Source organism: Vipera berus (genome assembly GCF_964194415.1).
Source record: "Vipera berus genome assembly, chromosome: 4".
Taxonomy (NCBI): Eukaryota; Metazoa; Chordata; class Lepidosauria; order Squamata; family Viperidae; genus Vipera; species Vipera berus.
In genome coordinates this window covers 20,620,165-20,640,836 of record NC_138206.1, presented here as the reverse complement: position 1 = coordinate 20,640,836, position 20,672 = coordinate 20,620,165, and the positions used below count along the sequence as shown (strand labels likewise).

The window sequence follows — 20,672 nt, the reverse complement described above, 5'->3', positions numbered from 1 at the left end:
AGCATCTACACTAAAAAAATTGAACCTTTGCCAGTACAAACCTGTATTATTAAGTTTACAACAGCTCCAGTTAAATAAGACTTAAGAACATCACAAGCAGTTGCTGTCCACTGTTCGGTTCCACCGGTTGGACTAGAATGAAAAGTTGTGGATAGAGAGGGCATATTGTTATGCAGATGGAATCGGTTAACCATCTTGTTTAACAATTGAAATTATGGCAGTACTGACCAATGGTACTTACACCAGGCCCTTGGAGTTATGGCTGTTGCAGCACCTCCCCCCCAGGTCACATCATCAGAATTCAGGAACCTGGCAACCTGCCTGCACTTATGACCATGTGAGTGCTATAACTCCCTCACCTGCCTATCTCTTCCTATCCAGGTTTTCACTGCCCTGCACAGTGACACTCCTTAGTCCTGGTGGTGCTGGGGCTGAGGCAAGGAAGCAGCAAGTGGAAGACGAGGGTGAAGGTCAGCTGGGGTCACATAGTTGGCAGAGAGCAGGGTGATGATGGCAGCAGGGACTTTACATTGTGGCTCTGGATTAGCTGACTATGGCACCGGGCTTGAGCAGCACACAGCAGAAGTAGCTAAGGTAGAGGCCTGAGGATAGTGGCTGCTGAGAATAATAAAGGTCCCAAACTCTACTATAGCCTCAGAGTTGCCACCACTGCTGCTGCTGTGCAGGACAGCCAAAAGAGCAGTGATGAGGGAAGATGGGTGGTGGTGGGGGGGGGGGGGGAGAATCCAAGAGGAGGCAATCCCATTTCTTACTGAGTCTCGGAACTGGAAGGAACCGCACCAGGAATAGCTTGTACTCTGATAGGTCCTTGCCTAATGGACCAGTGGGATTTAGTTAACAAGAGCAACAGGGGCTGGAGAATTGCTAGTGCTAAGGAATACCATCATGTGACATCACACTTTAAGTTCACACCACTTAGATGGAAAATAATAATAATAATGATAATGATAATAATGTTGGAAGGGACCTTGGAGGTCATCTAGTTCAGCCCCCCTGCTCAGGCAGGAAAGCCTATATCATTTCAGACAAATGGCTGTCCAGTCTATTCTTAAAAACTTCCACTGTTGGAGCATTCACAGCTTCTGGAGGCAGGTCGTTCCACTGATTAATTGTTCTAACTGTCAGAAAATTTCTCCTTAGTTCTAGGTTGCTTTTTTCTTTGATTAGTTTCCATCCGTTGCGTCTTGTCCTGCCCTCAGGTGCTTTGGAAAATACCTTCACTCCTTCTTCTTTGTGGTAGCCCCTGAGATTTTGGGACACTGCTATCATGTCACCCCCAGTCCTTCTCTTCCTTAGACTAGACATACCCAATTCCAGCAGCCGTTCCTTATGTTTTAGCCTCCAGTCCTCTAATCACCTTTGTTGCTCTTCTTTGTACTCTTTCTAGTCTCAATATCTTTTTTATATCGTGGTGACATTTTGGTACCAATTGCCATTGTTAAGCGAGGTAGTATAATAGTAAAACTATACATCCCTTATCATACAGAATTCAGCTCTGCAAGCAAATTTTTTTATATTAACTTGGATTTGGTTTTAATCTACATGGGCTTGTAGTAGTTTACTACAATAATTAGGAAATGGATATATTACCTTATATTTGTTAATGAGCATTCTACTGCAAATGGTCTGATAGTCTTCAGAGTCTGTTCAAGTTCTCTTAGACAGGTAACATCCACAGTTTTGAAAATGCCTAAATCAATAAGGAATACCTGCAAAAGAAACGTTTAACTAAAGTTTAGATAATGTGAGTTCTCTGTTGTTTACTAAATGTCTTTACGAATTAACCCGCTTTTTATTATTACTTGATGCGAGTACAACCTCACCACAATTTTCTTCAACACTGCAATAACATATAATTACTAGCTTCATTAATAAAATAAACACATTAATAAAATAAAGAGCACATTAATCTATGTTAGAGAATATTTATTATTTTGGACTTCTTTTCATTTTTAATTTTTAACGTTGACTTTTCACATTTTTACAAAAGACCAAGGCCCGAGACAGCAAAACATATAGAACTTATTTAGGTATATATTTTAATTTCATTTTTCAGATATTTTATTGCCAAATTGAAGAGTTCTGTGACAACTTAGGGGACGCTGAGCTTGTCGATCAGAAGGTCGGCAGTTTGGCGGGTTGAATCCCGAGTGCCGCGTAGCAGAGTGAGTGCCTGTTACTCATCCCAGCTTCTGCCAACCTAGCAGTTCGAAAGCACGTAAAAATGCAAGTAGAAAAATAGGGACCACTACGGTGGGAAGGTAACAGTGTTCCATGCGCCTTTGGCATCTAGTCATGCCGGCCACATGACCACGGAGACGTCCTCGGATAAGCGCTGGCTCTTCGGCTTTGAAACGGAGATGAGCACCAGCCCCTAGAGTCGGAAACGACTAGCACGCATGTGCAGGGGAACCTTTACTTTATGTTTTATGACAACTTAAAGACAATGTGCTGCTCAGAGTCATGTAGGGTATGTGAAATGGGCAGCCATATATAGCCATAAATGATTTTTGTGGCCTGAATTTTAAGATACAGTGTAAGGTATAAATCACATTTATTACACTCTTGGATTTTAGTCTTACAAAGAGAAGAACTGGGTGACATGGTAGTAGCAGTCTTCTAATATCTAAGGGGTTGTTCACAAAGAAAAGGGAAGTGGTCAACCTATTCTCCAAAGCACTTGAAGGCAGGACAAGAAGAGATTCAAGGTGCTGGTGATGACCTATAAAGCCCTAAATGGCATGGGTCCGGGTTATTTACGGGAGTACCTTTTGCCGGCGTTAACTTCCCATCGTCCTGTGCGCTCCCACAGAGGGCCTCCTCAGGGTGCCGTCGGTTAGGGAATGTCGACCGGCGGCCCCCAGGGGGAGAGCATTCTCTGTGGGCGCGCCTGCCCTCTGGAATCAGCTTCCTGTTGAGCTCCGGATGGCTCCCGGCCTTCGCTCTTTTCGCCGCGACCTGAAGACTTGGCTATTTGAACTTGCCGGCCTGGACTGAGGGACTGGGATTTTAGATCTTAAATTTTAAAATATTTTAAATTTTAGAATGTGTTTTATTGTTTAGGGCTATTCGGTTTAATTTCATTTTAATTTTTGTATATTATGTGTTGTTTCATAGTGTTTTAATTGCCCTGTACACTGCCCTGAGTCCCTTGGGAGAGGGGCGGTATATAAATCATCATCATCATCATCATCATCATCATAATGGATGGAAACTTATCAAGCAGAGATCCGACCCAGAACTAAGGAGAAATTTCCTGACAATTTCCTGAGAACAATTAACAAGTGGAACGGCTTGCCTCCAGAAGTTGTGGGTGTTCCATCACTAGAGGATTTCAAGAAGAGACTGGATAGCCATTTGTCTGAAAAGGTATAGGATCTCCTGCTTGAGCAGGGGGCTGGACTAGAAGACCTCCAAGTCCCTTCCAACTCTGTTATTCTGTTATTTACTCTTTTTTTCGAGATTCACAATGCAACCAGATTTTTGGCACATAGAATTCTTGATTCGGAGCTTTCTAAGTCCAACAGTTTTGCAAATGATTAAAGTTCATCAACAAGGAAGGAGAAAGAGGAGTCTGGTACACTCCATTTATAGTATTTTCAAACTTCCAGCTGTTTTATAAACTAGTGTCTTGTTCACATGTCATATTAAGGCGGAATTTGGTTAGTTTGATTCGGCAAACAATATTTAACAATGATCATTAGCCACATTACTTTTCATCTGCTCAATAAATAGTTAACAAATTATGATTAGACCAGGGTAAAACTATGCTGCAAAACATACTGTACTTACTGATGAATTCTTTCCAGTTATAAGGAACTGTTTTGCATCTGAAACAACTTCTTAAAATTTACCTCTACAACTTTTTCAGACACAATCCTGATGATCTGGCCTCTTTGCCATTGATTTTGATTTTGTTCACATACATAAGCTGCACAATTCATATCAACTTCCCACTTAATTGCTTTATTTTCTGTTTCAGAATAAGTTGCAATCATCTTTTCCTGTAACCTAAAAGTTTTAAAAAGTGAATCACACCATCAATCTAGATTTTCAAAATGACTCTAAAAATTAATTTTGCGGATCTGTGCAAAAGTGTTATTTCTTACTATTAAAATCCCTGTCAATCATGACAAGCTATTCAGTTCTAGCAAAGAAAACATGACATATTGATTTAGTCTTTATGTTTTCATCAAAAATGCATTTTGTGGCACCAAATTGTTCCCTTACCTTTTTAGAATTTTTTCTGATGACATAAAATGCACAAATATCTTGCTAGGAGATACAATGTGATTAATTTGCACTTGCAATTCTTTATTACTTTCCAAAACCAAATCTTCCATCATTGGCAAGTCTTCAATCTTAAGTTTTAATAAAGATTTCTCTGTTTTGAATATATCCTCCAGACTAGGATCCCATATTTCATTATAAGCTGTAGCAATCATTTTGTTATCACTATAAAAAGAAAATCACTTTTGTTTATATTGGCATATACGTATTACCAATGCCAAAGAAGCTGAAATATGTCCAGTAATTACAATGTATACTTTGAAATTTATAAATTTGCTCAAAGTTGCATATGAGAAATATGCTGAAATATTGTATAAATTCAGGACAGTTGCTATGACAAGCTAACAAGCATACTTACCCTGTTATGTAAGATGCTAAGCCCTCTTTAACCAAAAGATTATTCACACTGCCTGACTGCTTTGGGGGGACACATGCACTTTGATAGAGCTCAACAGATAGTACATTGTCTTCTGCTTTTTCTACAAAGGGAGAAAAATACGTTCAAATCTGAATTTTGGAGGAAAAAAATATCTAATGGTTCAATTATTCTGTATTCCAAATTAAGAATATAACTGTTTACATTTTGCTCTATGCTACAATGTGGTTTTGTTTTGGTTTAATGTGTTTTATAAGCAGTGATTTGTTGTTTAATATTGTGTGAACCCATCTAAATGTGGCTTAAGAGAAAATAACTATGAAAATAACATTAATTATGCCCTATAATCACCCAACATCTTTTAAGCCTGAACTCCAAGTGGTTCTAACCAAATGAATTGATATATTAAATGAACTGGGTAATGGAGTTCTTCCTGCACTGCTGTTTAGACATATATGACCACCTAGCAGCATTCAGATAGCTAACTTAGCAAGAAAGTGGAAATTATAGCAGAACCTAAACTTACTGCAAGTATGATTTTCACTTAACCATTAGGAAGAATTACCCATCATAGGACTCTCTCCTCCAAACAAGAACCAGAGTAAACAACAATTCTTTGATCAGTTAATTGTTAACCTACAGATATTTATCTGAAAGTATTTTAACTTGTATCATGAATAACAGAAAAGCAGCAGTATTAAAGCACAAATATATGAAGAGAGTTAAAAGATCCATATAATCATATCTCGATAATACCCCAAATCAACTGAAGACTGAAAACAGTAGTCCTTACTACTACTACTACTACTACTACTACTACTACTACTACTACTAGATGATGATGAAAAGGTAACCAGTCCTCACATTTATGACCTTTGGAGGACAGGACAGGGCGTGGCAGAAAATCAAATCAAATCAAAAGAAATTAAAAGTAATATCATTCACGGCTTCTCTTGTTCTTATTATTTATCAAATTTACATGCCGCTCATCTCTGCTTAACAATAGTTGCCAGTGTCAATGTGGTTACTGAACTACCTGTAACATTAACCTGCTTGCAGTATTTGAGGAGGACTAGGGCCAATCATCTCTCATTTGCGAGTATTCCATAGGATGGGAACCATGACAAAGTAAATCACCTCATGAGAAGAGAAACCCTCCATTGATCTTTTCTGGATATCTTAAACATGGATTTAATTCTGAGGGCACAGTGCCTCATGTATCCTGATACTGTAATTTATACAGCTTTAAAGATAATTGCCAGCATTTTGAATGAGGTGTGTAAGCCTACTGATAACCAAGACAATGTAACAGTATTTTACACTGGCAATTGAGACACTGAATTTTGTGCCAAGGTGAAATGTTCAGGTTGTTTTCAAAATCAGCCCTAAGGTTTTTTCCAGTAGTCAACTAAATGGTGAGCAGGCCAGAAGTTAATGTTGTCAGGGCAGAAAGATAAATACTTACCAGTAACAAAGCAGAGCATACATTTATCCTGAATCAGTTGTTCAAATCTATCCTTTGATTGGACAGTCCATTCAGTGGCTCCTTTACATGGCTTAATATAAGCCAATTTGCACCTGATAGCCTGTGTTGCAAAATACAGACAGTTTAGCTGAGAAACCATTCTAATGATAGAAATACTTAAGAAATATATTCTCATACATAGAAATTCTAATGATTTCCAAAACAACAAAGGTTAGATTCTCACAACTTAAACTTCTTCCTTGTATTATTAGGTATTCCCAGACTCATTACTGGATTTTGATATTTATTAATTTGCATCCCACCTTTATTATTTTTACAATTAACTCAAAGCAGCAAATATACCTAATACTCCTTCCTGCCATTTTCCTCACAACCACCCTGTAAAGTGGGTTGGTCTGAGTGTGTGTGACTGGCCCAAGGTAAACCAGCTGACTTCTACGCTAAGGTGGGATTTGAACAACTGGTCTTCCAGTTTGCAGCCTGGTGACCTAACCATTAGACCAAACTGGCTCTCTTATTCAGATTTTATACTACAGCAGATTAATACATTTATACAATGGATTCTACCGTGTTTTCCCCCAAATAAGACCTCGTGGCGGCGATACCAACAGCCCTGCCCAGCCAGCTCACTTCTTCTGCGGCCGAAGGAGCAGCTTCATTCTGCAGCTGAGAATGGTGCTCAGGCCTGCATTTCGCTGTCAGAGGCTTCTCCGGAAGGCCTGTGCAGCTGAAAACTGAGCTAGAGATTGAATCCATAGTTTGGTTCTTGGCTTCAGAGGTCTTCAATGCAGGCTGGAGCTCTATTCTCAGCTGCAGAATGAAGCTGCTCCTTCGGCCGCAGAAGAAGTGGGCTGGTGAGGCAAATTGAATCATATCGGGAAACCGAGGGATTCCAAATTGCAAGTAAAACACCGGACCGGCAGACCTTTGACAGTTGACAGCTGTCAAATGGCTGCCAGAAGCATCTGCGCATGCGCGCCGCCCCGCCGGCCGCCATTCCCGATGACAGCTGTCAAAAGGGCTGCCAGGACCAAACACGCACGCGCCGGATTTGACAGTTCCCGGAACTGTCAAATCCGCAGTCCACAATCTGGTCCTCCGAACTGAGCTAAGCGCTCAGCTGAGAGGAATTCCCCGACAGCCGCCGAGCTGTCAGAATGCCGCTCGTCGATTGGCTGTTCTCCGAGCGGCGGGAAAAATACTGTTACCTGATTGGTTATGATGTTTGACAGTTCTCTATATAAGCCAGGATTGTTTGACAGTCAGCTGCCTGGAGCTGAACCGAATAAATTTTTGAACCTCTGCCTACGGTCTCGCCCTTGTCTTTGTAAAGACAATTCACAAATGTTGATCCATGGGAACCCTGGTTGTAATGATAAGCTCCACCTTCGCCCTAGCTTGTGACTCGCCCCAAAACTAGGGCTTATTTTCAGGGTAGATCTTACTTTCGGGGAAACACGGTAAGGACAATGTATTAGAATACTCAAGGCAAAATCTTGTAAGGAAATCATATGGTTCATATACAGTATCTTGAGAAGCACATTTTTACATATTTATTTATTTAAATTCAAATATACTTTAAAGTAAATAAACATTGAAACAAACATTTAATTGATATTAAAATGAATGGAATTATTATTAAAGAAAATGCAAAAATTGCACAAGGTATCTTGGCAGTTTATCTAGATTCTATAAAATAGATGGCTTTTCTTACCTTTTCTGGGGGAACTAAAAACTCATCTTTTATTTTACACATTTCTTTTATACTTATTTTAGCAGTATTACCATAGTCAACATATTTAACTTCAACTTCTTGATGACCTGGCAATCCTTTGGGGGAAAAAATGAAATTAGGAAAGATTTAGACCTTGAAATTATAAAAGAAAATGTGTTTATCGGAATGAAAAACATCTGCAAAGTGTATAGATATGCCAAATTCTTTTCAGGTAGCCATCATCTTACTTCTTTTCCAAAGTTACATAAAAGAAAATGTCTCAATGTCTATGCTACAATTCTCTTCCTGATTTTAATTAATGTTAGAAAATCCAAGTCTGTTATATATATTTTTCTGGTATCAAAAATCAGCATTTGTTAGCCTGATCTGAAATAACATTTTTCAAAGTTATAAGATCTTGCATGAATTTAGAGATTTTTAAAAATATAACTGTCATTATAGAAATCCATATTGGCATACTTTTGCTTCAGTGCTTGTCCTGAAAACCAAAACATGAAATCTATTTTCACATGGACAAAATGTAAATTGTGATTTGGGCTTTTTTAAAGCAACTGCAAAGCTTTGTTTAACATAAACCAGAATATCAGGACTCAAAAGTACCCAAGTTGGAAGCAAACATAAATTTGAGAAAAAACATAGCAAAATTTGCCATTGCTACAAGTGAACAAACTTCATGTACAGTTATGAAGTTAACTATAAAAAAGTTATTAACCTATAAGTCTTTATACTTGTACGTTAGTAACTTCATAATCCTAACCCTATAAAAAAGATTGGGCTAAAATAAAAAATGGTGCCCCAAAGAAATCCAATGATCTCCAAAGTTGAAGAGGTCCTACACCAGACATATCTTTCAAAGATGAATTTCTTAATTACTACATTAGTCATATGTTGCCCAGAGAATAATCCGGCTATTTATACATTTATGATGCAGTGTCAAAACAAATATATTATCGAACTACAATAATCAGAACACTGGATAGATGAAATGTTCTATAATGTTTCATTGGAAAAAGTTTTTGAATTGGAGAGAGATCAGAATAATTATGCTTTCCAGATACTTACCAATCACCTGTGCTCTGTACCAAACACCATCATCTTCAAATTTGGCCACACATGGTTGGCCTTGGGTTGGACAAAGGATTTGCAAGTCGGGTCCTACTTCATTTTCATACACTTCTTCAACTTTCTTTAGAAAAGCTGCAAATTCGGGACCCTGTTCTAACTACCATAATGAAAAGAAAAATTAATTCCTTCATGCTAACATTTGGCACTACTATACTAATTTGCATAATCATATTGATTATTTTCACCTGAATTTGATGGTACTGTAATTAATGTCACAGGAAGGGCTCAGAAAGATATAAGGGTTAGCAAAGATGCAACTGATGCAACCATATATCAGCTTTCAAGTTGAAAGCCAAGTAGAAGCCACTTGCTACTCTGTATTTTGGCCTAATAGATGTTGCTTCCCCTTATAACTTATATTTTTATACATCTTGTTTTATTTTTTGCTTTCAATTGCTATTTTAATTGTAGTGCATTTTTCACTGAGTGTCTATAACTCTAAAAATCAAATGTGAAAAAGACACATGCTTTTCCTTTATGCCATTCAATTCCATAAATGCATTTAAATCACCAATTAATAGCTAATTATAAGACATGAAAAGCTGAATGATGAGAAAGAATGGATTACTGTATGGCATGAAAATAGACTGCAAAATATATAAGAGGTAGAAGGAATCTCATCTGGAAATGCCCTTTTAGACATTAACAAATCTCACAAATGTAGAAAAACCTGAACAGTGCCCCTCTCTTGAACAGTGCCCCTCTCTTGAACAGTGCCCCTCTCTGCTCACCACGCTTAATAAGCATTGAATGCCAACTATTAGGAAGGAAGGGACGCGGTGGCTCAGTGGATTAGGACGCTGAGCTTGTCGATCAGAAGGTCGGCAGTTGGTGGGTCAAATCCTGAGTGCGGCGTAGCAGAGTGAGTGCCTGTTACTCATCCCAACTTCTGCCAACCTAGCAGTTTGAAAGCACGTAAAAATGCAAGTAGAAAAATAGGGACCAACACGGTGGGAAGGTAACAGCGTTCCGTGTGCCTTTGGCATCTAGTCATGCCGGCCACATGACCACGGAGACGTCCTCAGACAAGCGCTGGCTCGCCGGCTTTGAAACGGAGATGAGCACCGGCCCCTAGAGTCGGAAACGACTAGCACGCATGTGCGGGGGAACCTTTACCTTTATTAGGAAGGAACACAAAGGTGGTTTTCCCTGCAGCACCCTGGAGTTTTAAACAGGACTGAATATTGACCCAGAGCAGACATCCAACCCTTTTCCTTTCTGTTGTGTTTCATATTTATTGCCACTAGTTAGCAATGGCTCTAACCCTTCCATTCTTGGATCTGGCTCACTTCAACTGGTAGTCCTGCTCATATCATGAGTGGAACCAAGACATCCTATTTAAAAGCCACTAGGCTGATCCATGCTGCCCCATGCTGTGTATCCCTAGAATTTAAAATAGCCATTTGTAAAATATACTGTTATTTGGGAACAGGTAAATAGTAATTAAAAGATATTAGGACAGAAATGGGAAACCCTATGAAATCACTTCTGTAAATTTAAATTACATGCTAGGCACGCCAACCGCATCCCTTTGACTGGCTACAACTCCCACTTGTAGATTTTTAGTGGCTATTTTTGGGTACAAGTATTACTCAACTTGCAACCATTCGTTTAACAACTGAAGGTATAAAAAAAGCAACGTACGACTGGTCCTCATGCATATTATGATTGTCGCAGCATCTCCATAATCCCCACAAACGATCAAAATTCAGGCACTTTGGAAATAGGTGTGTATTTATGATTGCAGTGTTTCTGCAACCTTCTCAGGGGGTTTCTGACAAGCAAAGTCAGTGGGGGAAGCCAGATACACTTAACCACACCATGATTCACTTAATAACCATGGTGGTTCACTTAACAACCCTGGCAAAAACAATGGTAGTATTGGGCACAACTCACTTAATGATTGCGTTGCTTAGTGATGGAAACTCTGGTTCCAATTGTGGTTGTACACTGAGGAGTTCCTGTATTATTTTGTTTTTATTCATCTGTAAGTGGCTGCGATTCAGGCAGCTCTTAAATGTATTTCTTTCAGCCCTGAATTTTTGCACTTCTTATTTTAAAAAAGCTTAAATTTTTTTAACACTTTGTATTAGTACTGAAAAAAGTACCAATATAAACAAAAACGTTAAGATCACAGGTAGTCCTTGACTTACAATACTTCATTTAGTGACTGTGCAGTTACAACACCGAAAAAAGCGACTTATGATTGTTTTTCACACAACCACTGCAGAATCCCCATGGCCACGTGATCAAAATTTGGATACTTGGCAACTGGTTCATATTTATGATGGTTGCGGTGTTCCAAGGTCATGTGATCACCTTTGGCGACCTTCTGACAAGCAAAGTCAATGCGTAAGCCAGATTCATTTAACAACCGTGTTACTAATTTAACAACTGTAGTGATTCATTTGACAAGTGTGGCAAGAAAGGTCGTAAAATGGGGCACAATTCACTTAACAAATTAGCAACAGAAATTTTAGGCTCAATTGGAGTCATAAGTCAAGGACTATGTGTACTAACATGAACCCTAACATTAAAATGCAACACTTACCAGCTGAATGTAGAAGTCGCCAGGGCTATTAATGTAACTAACAACAGCGACAACCTCTGTATTTTCCCGTGGCATCACAGGTGGATAGTACTTCAGTGGTACAGCATTTTCTGACGAATCAGAAAATTCATTTTGAAAGCTAATAAGGTAAAGAGATGAGAATAAACTGTTAATATGCAAGAGAAAGCAATCTGAGACTAAGTTTTACTAACTGTTAGTAATCCTGAATTTGAAATACAGTTAAGACATGAAGCCTAGCTCTGAGAACAAATGACACAGAATATCTATCTATTCATACTCTCCTTAAAATTATTTTAAGATAATCTTATCAATCTTAATGTATTCAAACCAGGGACACTATGAAACAGCATTTAATCTTTTACTTTACGTCAATTCCCACCCTAAAAAGGTAGATAAGAAAAAAAACCCACAAATTATTCCCACTACTTGGCTAAAATCTTTTTCCATAATTTAATCCAAAATGTAGGCTAATTCACATTTCAATCAAATTTGTAAGTACATCTTTTAATTTTTCCATTGTAAGTTAATATATTCCATTGATTTCTATGGAAAAACTCAAAGGTTGCCATTAGGAATATTCTGCTAATAACATTAACTGTGCTTTACCTCACCCCTGCAATATAGATTTGCAGGAATTTGTAATATATTTTTTATTATTCTCCTAACATCAGGAGGGAAGACCTAGACCTTGTACTCCTCTTGGAAGCATACTCTTTCCCTTTCTCAAGGCACGCATCATGTTGAGCTGAGAAGTATACATAGTCCTCAAGTTACAAGTGTAATGGAGCTAGTCCATTATAGTCATATGTCAACATGGTCGTGATATGGGTCAACTATGTGTAAGTGCAGCAGTGTTTACTGTGAGTGCAATTTTGCAGAAAACCAGAACTGCCAGTTTTCAGCAAAACCTTTGTAAAACATGGTCAGGTGATTGTGGGAGGCTATAAATGCATCTTCTGTTGCTGAGCAACCAGAGTATGGTCATATGACCGGGGCGCGCGCGCGATCATTGGAACTTTAGGAGGAATAAAAATTTTATCCATTAAGAAACAGTATCTAATCAATCTATAAACTCAAAAAAAGCAAATGCATTCTATCTTAAATCATATGTAAGTTAATCTAAGGTTAAATCTCTATTCAAAACATGTTTAATGTCATAATTCTTTATGCTATGATTTTAAAAAGCTTTTAGCTATGCATACCTTGCTAAGTCCAAGAAAACTAGTGCATCTCTGAGGGACACAGGCATGTCACTGCTTATTTTGTTTGCTGGAGGCTTCATAAGATCTACAATAAGCACACCATTCTCTTCTCTAAAAATTTTCATCAGAACAGCTTTGCTATTTACCATTCTCAAAAATTCTATCCTTGCTGTTCTACCCCAACCCTTTTCCTGTTGTGGACAGAAAAACCAAACAGTTTAATTTTTTTCTCAATCTTCTCCTGTCATTTCTTTAACTATAAGTTAAACAGAATAAAATTTAAATATAATTGCCTATGAAGGTAGCCTCAGGATAAAGGGAAAAATCAAATTTATCCTTAGAAAAGTTTGATGAAAAATAATGCATGAGAAACACCAAAATAAATAATCTTGAGTACTCTCCACTATAGCAAACTATAGGTTGTTCTCGACTTATAACCACAACTGGGGATCAGAAAATTAAACAGCACAGTTGTCAAGCAAAGCATCACATGACTGCTCCTGATGTTACAACCATTTTTTACAAAGTCACTAAGCAGGACATCATGTGATTGCGATTTGCAATCTTCCCTGATTTTGTCCCCAATGACTTTGCTTTTTGGAAGCTGGCTGGGAAGATTGCAAATCGCGATCACATGATCATAGATTGCAAGATTCACACTGGAAATGTGAGCTGGTTGCCAAGTGCTTAAATCATGATTAAATGACTTTCTGGGATGATGCAACAGTTGTAACTTTTTTCAGCATCATCATAACTTTAATTGGCCATTAAATGAATGGTTGTTATCAAGGACTACCTGTAAAAGGTACTCTGTAAAATAACTTTTATTAAGAATACTCAATAACCAGGAATTTTCTGTGGGTTTTTTATTTAGTTAATTAAAACATCATCACTCCAAGAAATCATAAAGTGAGATTTCCTAAAAATCAGTCTTTTAATCTGGATAACTGGACATAGCAACAGCATTTAGATTTATATACTGCTTTCTAGTGCTTTACAGCACTCTCTAAGTGGCTTAGAGTCAGCATGCTACCCTCAACAATCTTGGTCCTCAATTTACCAACCTCGGAAGGATGGAAAGCTGAGTCAACCTTGAGCCAGTCAGGATCAAAGGAATTGAACTCCTGTCAGTGAGCAGAGTCAGGCTGCAATACTGCATTCTAACCACTGCGCCACCACGGCTCTTATGATAGTTGAAAGCCTCTTTTGCCTGATCTAAAAATGTGAGGTTTGATAACTGAAGGATTTGAAACTGGGGGAAGCTTGGAGCAGAATCAGAATAGTGCAGCAGTACCCCATTTAATAAGACTGAAGGAGATTTCTTGAAAATTAAAGGATTCTTTTTTAGTCCTCTTATCTTTTCCCTTGAAGGAAGACATGGCTTTGAGTCTTTGATAATCAGAAAATCCTTCCAATCTTTGTTTGAACAACTGAGACCCTTCAAATAGTGATGTGGACAAATTTGCCTTATATCAGTTGCCAGCCTGCCCACAGCTCAGTTGGGAGGATCTCCCAGTAACAATAACTAATCTTTTGAAATGTTATGGTAAAGATTCTCAGAAGTAGATTTGTGATTTTTTTAAAAAAAACAACTGGTTGCACCTTTGCAAGATTTCTTTTATTCTAGGCAGTCAATTCAGACAACTAAATACTTGATATTTAAGATTAAATCAGTAAAGGAATAGGCTATACTAGGGGTCCCCAACCAACTGGCTGTGGCCTGTTGCCCACCAGGCCATGAGAATGATTTGTGCATGTGCAGGCACTAGCACCTCTCTTGCACATGTGGCGGATGCCTGCATGCCGCCAGCGCCGCCACGGGTGCACATGGGTTGCTTGCTCCTCCCTTTCCTTCTGGGCCACCAAGCCGGAAAGGTAGGGGAACTCTGGGCTCTACAGTGTATTAAGTTTAACTGGTCACAAAAATATGTACAGATTTATGTAAACGTCAGTCGCTTTCAAATCAATTTAGAAAAAAAGTGACATACATCTTGAGGAACAGTAGAACACAAGAAGCTATTTTAAAGATGAATGAAGATATTTTAAGATGTTTTGCCTAATATCTGAGCAGCAAAATCCTGTCTTCTCCACCACCAGCCTTTTTATGCCCTCAAAATCTATTCTGGAAATACCATCCAGAGTAGGATTTAAAGTGCAGAGAGGCTACAATTACTCCTTTTTGTTCCATGAATGGAAACAGCTTCCAATGATTGAAATGTATCACTGGATGTTATTTCTGTGAAGGTGCTTAGCAACAGCACTTAGACTTAAATATCGCTTCGTAGTGCTTTACAGCCCTAAGCGGTTTACAGAGTCAGCATATTGCCCCCAACAATCTGGGTCCTCATTTTACCAACCTCAGAAGGATGGAAGACTGAATCAACCTTGAGCCGGTCAGGACTGAACTTCTGGCAGTCGGCAAAATTAGCCTGTAATACTGTACCACCATGGCTCTTAAATCATCAAAATAAGCTCACAACTAGCAGTGAACTAGAGATAAAATTCCCAAATACTCAATTCAGACATCATGTTCCATTATGATTTATATTAATCACAAAACTCAAACCACTGTTTGGGTTGTAAGTATACCACAAATTATATTTTACAGCTGCTCTCTCTCCTCTTGGAATATGTTTCAAAAAGACACTCATTTCATTAGCATAGTAGCTTCTAGAAGCATAATGGTTGTGAAATATGGTTTACTTCAAACCAAACCTCAGAAAATTTTGCATACAGTATTCATAAGCATTATTTGACTTAAATAGAATACTCCCAGAAGGTTCTGGAATATTAGGTATATCTGTTCCCCTTGCTTCAGGACATCTCTGTCACTACCCTCATCTATAGAAGTATCAAAAATTCCTCTATAACTGCTATAAAGAAGAAAATCAATAAGAGACTATCAAAACATTTAAATAAACAATGGAAAAAAGCAGTCAAAGTAATTCTCACTTACTGAATCCTTAGGAACAATGCCCTTTAGTGAACACTGTAGGGCTAGCTTACTTATACCTCTGAGCCGAGTCTCTAAAGATAAATCCATTTTTCTTACAACCAAACATAGATCTTCAACCATCATGTATTTAAGAGTAACATGTTCTGGATTCACAGTAACTTCATTAGGTACTCTGATGGCAGAAGAAAAAAACCCACATATGGTTTCATTATGCAGTTTGGAATATCATACATTAAGAGGTCATTTCACTAATATTGATATTTATACTGTATATATGCATATACAGTACACATATGTATACTGTATGTGAATCACAAAAAAGAGATACAGATAGTCCTTGACTTACTGTGCAATTGGGACTGAATCTCCTTGTTAAGTGATGTGGTCCTAAAGCGTTACCGCATTAGCAACAGCAATCTCTTCAGTCTTGTTTGCCATTTTAACCAAACTCCAGAAGACATTGCTTCATGGTTGTAAAGCCTGTTCTCCAACAGGCAATCAGGCTAGCACAATTCCTTACTGCAAATGCTGGAGACCAGAGAGTACTCTAGCCAATTTGGGGCAATTGCTTTGTTTTAATTTTATTTGAGTTTACTGAGCTGTGTTATTTTTATAGTGACTAGGGTTTGTTATTTCCCAATTTTTGAAACCTATTGGTTTCACTGTATAAGTCGCAAAGTCTTTTGGCTATAGTGGCACACAAACTAAATAAATAACGTAAAATAAGCAAACACTAATTAAGTTGGAAAATAACCAGCACATGAATAATAGCTATCTGAAAGGACTGTAAAAGATCTGCAGAAGTACTACTTTGGGAGCGTGACCTCTTCACTATATGCGAAAAATAATTCAACTTTTGACTTATCTGGATTCAATTTTTACCTTTTTCCCAAGCACTCCACAATATTATTGAAATGGGAACCAATAAAGGAACATAATTCACTTGTAGAAGGGGAAAAAAGATCCTGGCGTCATCTACTTATGTCGCCTATAAGACACAGTGATCCCCAACCTTTCAAGCTTGGCAGCCTAGCCCAGTGCGGGAGGCGTGTGAGTGGCAGGTGCACATGCGCACACACAGCTCAGTTTGTGCAAGCAGCATGAGCATGTGCCCTACACTGATGTGAATGGAGCTTCACGCATGAGCGGAGGTGCTTGCGCTCACGCACAAAGCTCCATTTGCACGAGTGGTAGGCACTTGTGCTCACACGCAAAGCTCCACTTGCGTGAGCAGAGGACACTTGTGCTCGAGTGTGAAGCTCCACTTGTGCAAGGGGAGGGCCCTCTGAGTAGAGCTTCAAGTGCACGCATGTGCGCTTGCCCAACTCACCCATAGCCCAATAGTGGGCTGCGACCTGGGGATTGGGGACCCCCTGCTCTATCAAACTATGCAACAGGATAACCAATAACATCTCACTATCATGTTCCAGCCAGAAGTAAGATTAAAAAAAATCAAATTCATTCTGAAGCATCTGGTGACTCATCATTCACTAAATCATCTTGGCCAGAAATGATAATTTCAAAACCAGCTTAAATGGGAAAATCTAAACATGACAGATTTGAACAAAATGTATTTAAAATTATTCATACCCTGAAATAATTAAAGCTTCTGGATGCCCAAAATCTATAAGGAATACTTTCATAATTGCAATATCACAAACTTTGTACTTTGTCAGATCACAAGGTTTCCCCTCATTTGTATTCAGGAGTGGAATTAGTTCAATTATTTCTGCACGGCACCACATTCCATGTTCTTTACTTTTAACCAAAATCCTTGTGCCTGAAATACATTAAAATTTAAATATCTTTAAATTCATTACAACTTTTAAGCATTATTAAGAAAGGATATTTATAGAACTGTTGAATGGTCTCGTTCTTTAATTCAATCTTTGACACTTAAAATTTGTCTGAGAGTAAGAACAGAGGTTTTACTTTGGGGAAAGTTCTTAGGGCTGCAAAACTCTGGCTAGTCATGAGATGGCAGCAAAATTCCATTAATAAAACATGGTATTAGCATAAGGTTTTACTAAAAAGAATGCATCTGTACATCTAGCAGACTTAAATAGTTCACAATCATTTTCCAAATTTCAAAATAAATGAAACAACCCCAACCAAAATCGGAATACAATACCCATGAAGAAATAAACAATAAAACTTTAGAATTAGAAGATGGTTTAGCTTAATCCAGGGGTTAATTCATAATGGTTCAGTGGATAAAGATGCTTAGCTTGTTACTGGAAAGCTGACAGCCCAGGTTTGAGACCTGAGCACTGTGTGACGGTGGGAGCTGCCGTTACTTGCCCTAGCTCTTGCCCACCTAGCAGTTTGAAAGCATGCAAATGCAAGTAGATAAATAGGTATCACTTTGGGTGGGAAGGTAACAGTGTTTCGTGAGTCTCAACGTGCTGGCCACGTGACTACAGAAGTGGTTTTGGACAACACTGACTCCCTCAGCTAAGAAACAGAGATGAGCACCACCCACTAGAGTCAGACATGACTGGACAGGGGAAATCTTTTACCTTTAGCAAAACCAACATAAATCCATTTCCATAGAAGTTTAAAAATTCTGAAATTATGCCATTCTGAAATTTAAGAAGTATTGTTACCTAGTTCCAAAGTTTCAGTAGGAGACAAATAGTTATTCCTACAATAGTATTTCAAAACTTTTTCCAAATAGATTGCAGTTTTCTTTTGGGAAACTTTCCGAACATAGAAATGACATGGATTTACTACAGAACTGACAATAACATATTCAGGAATTTCTGTGTAAAATAGAATATAAAATGAATGAATAAAATCAAATAATAAGCAAGTTTATATACATAAATATATATAAGCTATTTGTGCAGAAATTTATTTATTTGTTAATTTTATTTGCCACCTATCTTACTGTGGGTTAGACGGCTTACCATAATAAAAACAAAGAAACAAAATGAAATAAAACAAAACAGAGGTAAAATAATAGAACAATAAACAATGAAAAAGAAAATAATATGAATACATCAATATCATAACAATAATGTAATAAAGGGTCCATTAAGTAATTAGCAAACTGGATTTCCACAAAGAAAAACATGCTGAAATTGCAAAACATTTACTTGAAAACAGTAGTATTTGGCTCAGCAGTTAACTGTTTTAGCATTAATATCGATCTATTTACATCTCTCAATAATAGTTATGTTACATTTGAAATATTAAGTCAATATACTTGACTATTCCAAATGAAGCATTTTTTGCTTTACAACCAGTTATTAAGTGAAAAAAGTGTATTCTATTCCATAAACTTCCTCTTATACACTCCAGCTACATTTTCAAAGTTACTGTTTAAAAAAAGGGATGGTAGCATTTATTTCTATACAGTATTTCAAAAATCAAAGTATTGAACCAATCATTGTGACATTTTGTTTTGCCAGATCACAGTTACATACCAGCCTTTAACTCAAAAGGGATCTGCTGTGTTTGACAAAGACTCTTCTGATATGTAGATTTGTGATATTCTGTAGAAAATGCTGGCGGGGGGGGGGGGGGAACACAGATATATTTAATCAACTCCAGATGTCAATAATATTCACCTGGAACAAATTTATTGAAGAACTGATTATACAACTGAGACTTAACAACCAGCCTTCTAAAGCCAAGTTCAGAAGTCAAGCTTACAGTTTTCCATTTTGCCCTGAGAAGTCTATTCTGAGAAATCCCAGGAGTCACAGACAATGGCATCGTCAGGTATTGTGTGTGTAGACTTCCTGTTTTGGCAGCGTCGGGACAAGTTGGGAAAGTCAGTGCTCGGGTTTCCACCTTGGTTTTTCTTTGTCTAGCGACCCTTAAAGGGACGGAAAGTTGCGAGGCAAGGAAGCCTTCAGAGAAGGAGTGCAGGTGGTAGGAACCTTCACCTCACTTAAGCTGGGCCAGGTTTGGAAACCAGAGCGGAAGGCCCGGACTCGTGGCGAGCTGTCCCCGTGGGGTTAGCCAGGTGGCTGGGGCAAGGTAGTGGTGGTGAGTTGTCATATTACAAAAAGGGATACAATATGTAACTCTTCATGAGTTGCTCTTTACCAGGAAAACGCATTCTCAATTTTAGAGCGAGTTATCTGTGATTCTTTTGTTAAAAGAAGTGGACCATTTGTTGTTCTTGATTGTTCAACCACAGCTCCCAGTAACTCTAGTCATCATACTCATTGGTGATGGGAAGCTCAGAACTATAGTTCAACATCTGGTGTTTGTTCTATTGCAAAGCGTGCATACGCACACACACACACACACACGCATACATGTATGTGAGTATGTGTGTGTGTGTATACATATATATATGTTTTCGTAGATTTTCACGGGTAAGGGTATGTAGGTCTTGGTGTATTCGGGTCTTTTTATATATGTATGTGTGTGTGTGTGTGTGTGTGTATATATACATACATACATATATATATATATATATCGTATCCCTCTTCACCCAAGTGCCAATCAAAGAAGCCTTGACAGCTATCCTAAATAAATACAACCCCCCAAAACACATCCTAGATCTGACCAACCACTGCCTATCTAACACATACTTCAGCTACAATGGACAAAGATACAAACAAATGGAAGGAGCACCCATGGGATCACCCCTTTCACCTGTCATCGCAAACCTCTACATGGAACACTTTGAAACCCTCGCTCTAGAAAAATCCAACCACAAACCCAAACTCTGGCTCAGATACGTAGATGACACCTTCGTAATCTGGCCACACGGCAAAGAAAAACTGGATGACTTCCTCACACACCTCAATAGCCTACACCCCAAAATACAATTCACCATGGAAACAGAAGCTAACAATCAACTTCCCTTCCTTGATGTCTTAGTCTACAAGAAATCCAACGGCTCCCTAGGACACACTATCTACCATAAAAAAAAACACACAAACCGCTA

The 20,672-nt window shown here is 38.3% G+C and overlaps 1 protein-coding gene across 1 annotated transcript in view; it reads right to left on the bottom strand.

Annotated features, from left to right (window-relative positions):
* The window catches only part of RNF17 (ring finger protein 17), a gene marked incomplete at its 5' end in the record, with an annotated part of 180,213 nt that overhangs the window by 18,653 nt on the left and 140,888 nt on the right, over positions 1-20,672 (bottom strand). The window contains 14 exons of the mRNA XM_081327716.1: positions 42-132; positions 1,612-1,730; positions 3,876-4,032; positions 4,252-4,476; positions 4,670-4,790; positions 6,153-6,273; positions 7,888-8,003; positions 8,971-9,130; positions 11,585-11,723; positions 12,808-12,998; positions 15,764-15,935; positions 17,354-17,543; positions 18,370-18,525; positions 19,192-19,272. Of these exons, the coding sequence (XP_081183842.1) occupies positions 42-132; positions 1,612-1,730; positions 3,876-4,032; positions 4,252-4,476; positions 4,670-4,790; positions 6,153-6,273; positions 7,888-8,003; positions 8,971-9,130; positions 11,585-11,723; positions 12,808-12,998; positions 15,764-15,935; positions 17,354-17,543; positions 18,370-18,525; positions 19,192-19,272 (2,039 nt within the window). The remainder of the gene's footprint in view (positions 1-41; positions 133-1,611; positions 1,731-3,875; positions 4,033-4,251; positions 4,477-4,669; positions 4,791-6,152; positions 6,274-7,887; positions 8,004-8,970; positions 9,131-11,584; positions 11,724-12,807; positions 12,999-15,763; positions 15,936-17,353; positions 17,544-18,369; positions 18,526-19,191; positions 19,273-20,672) is intronic.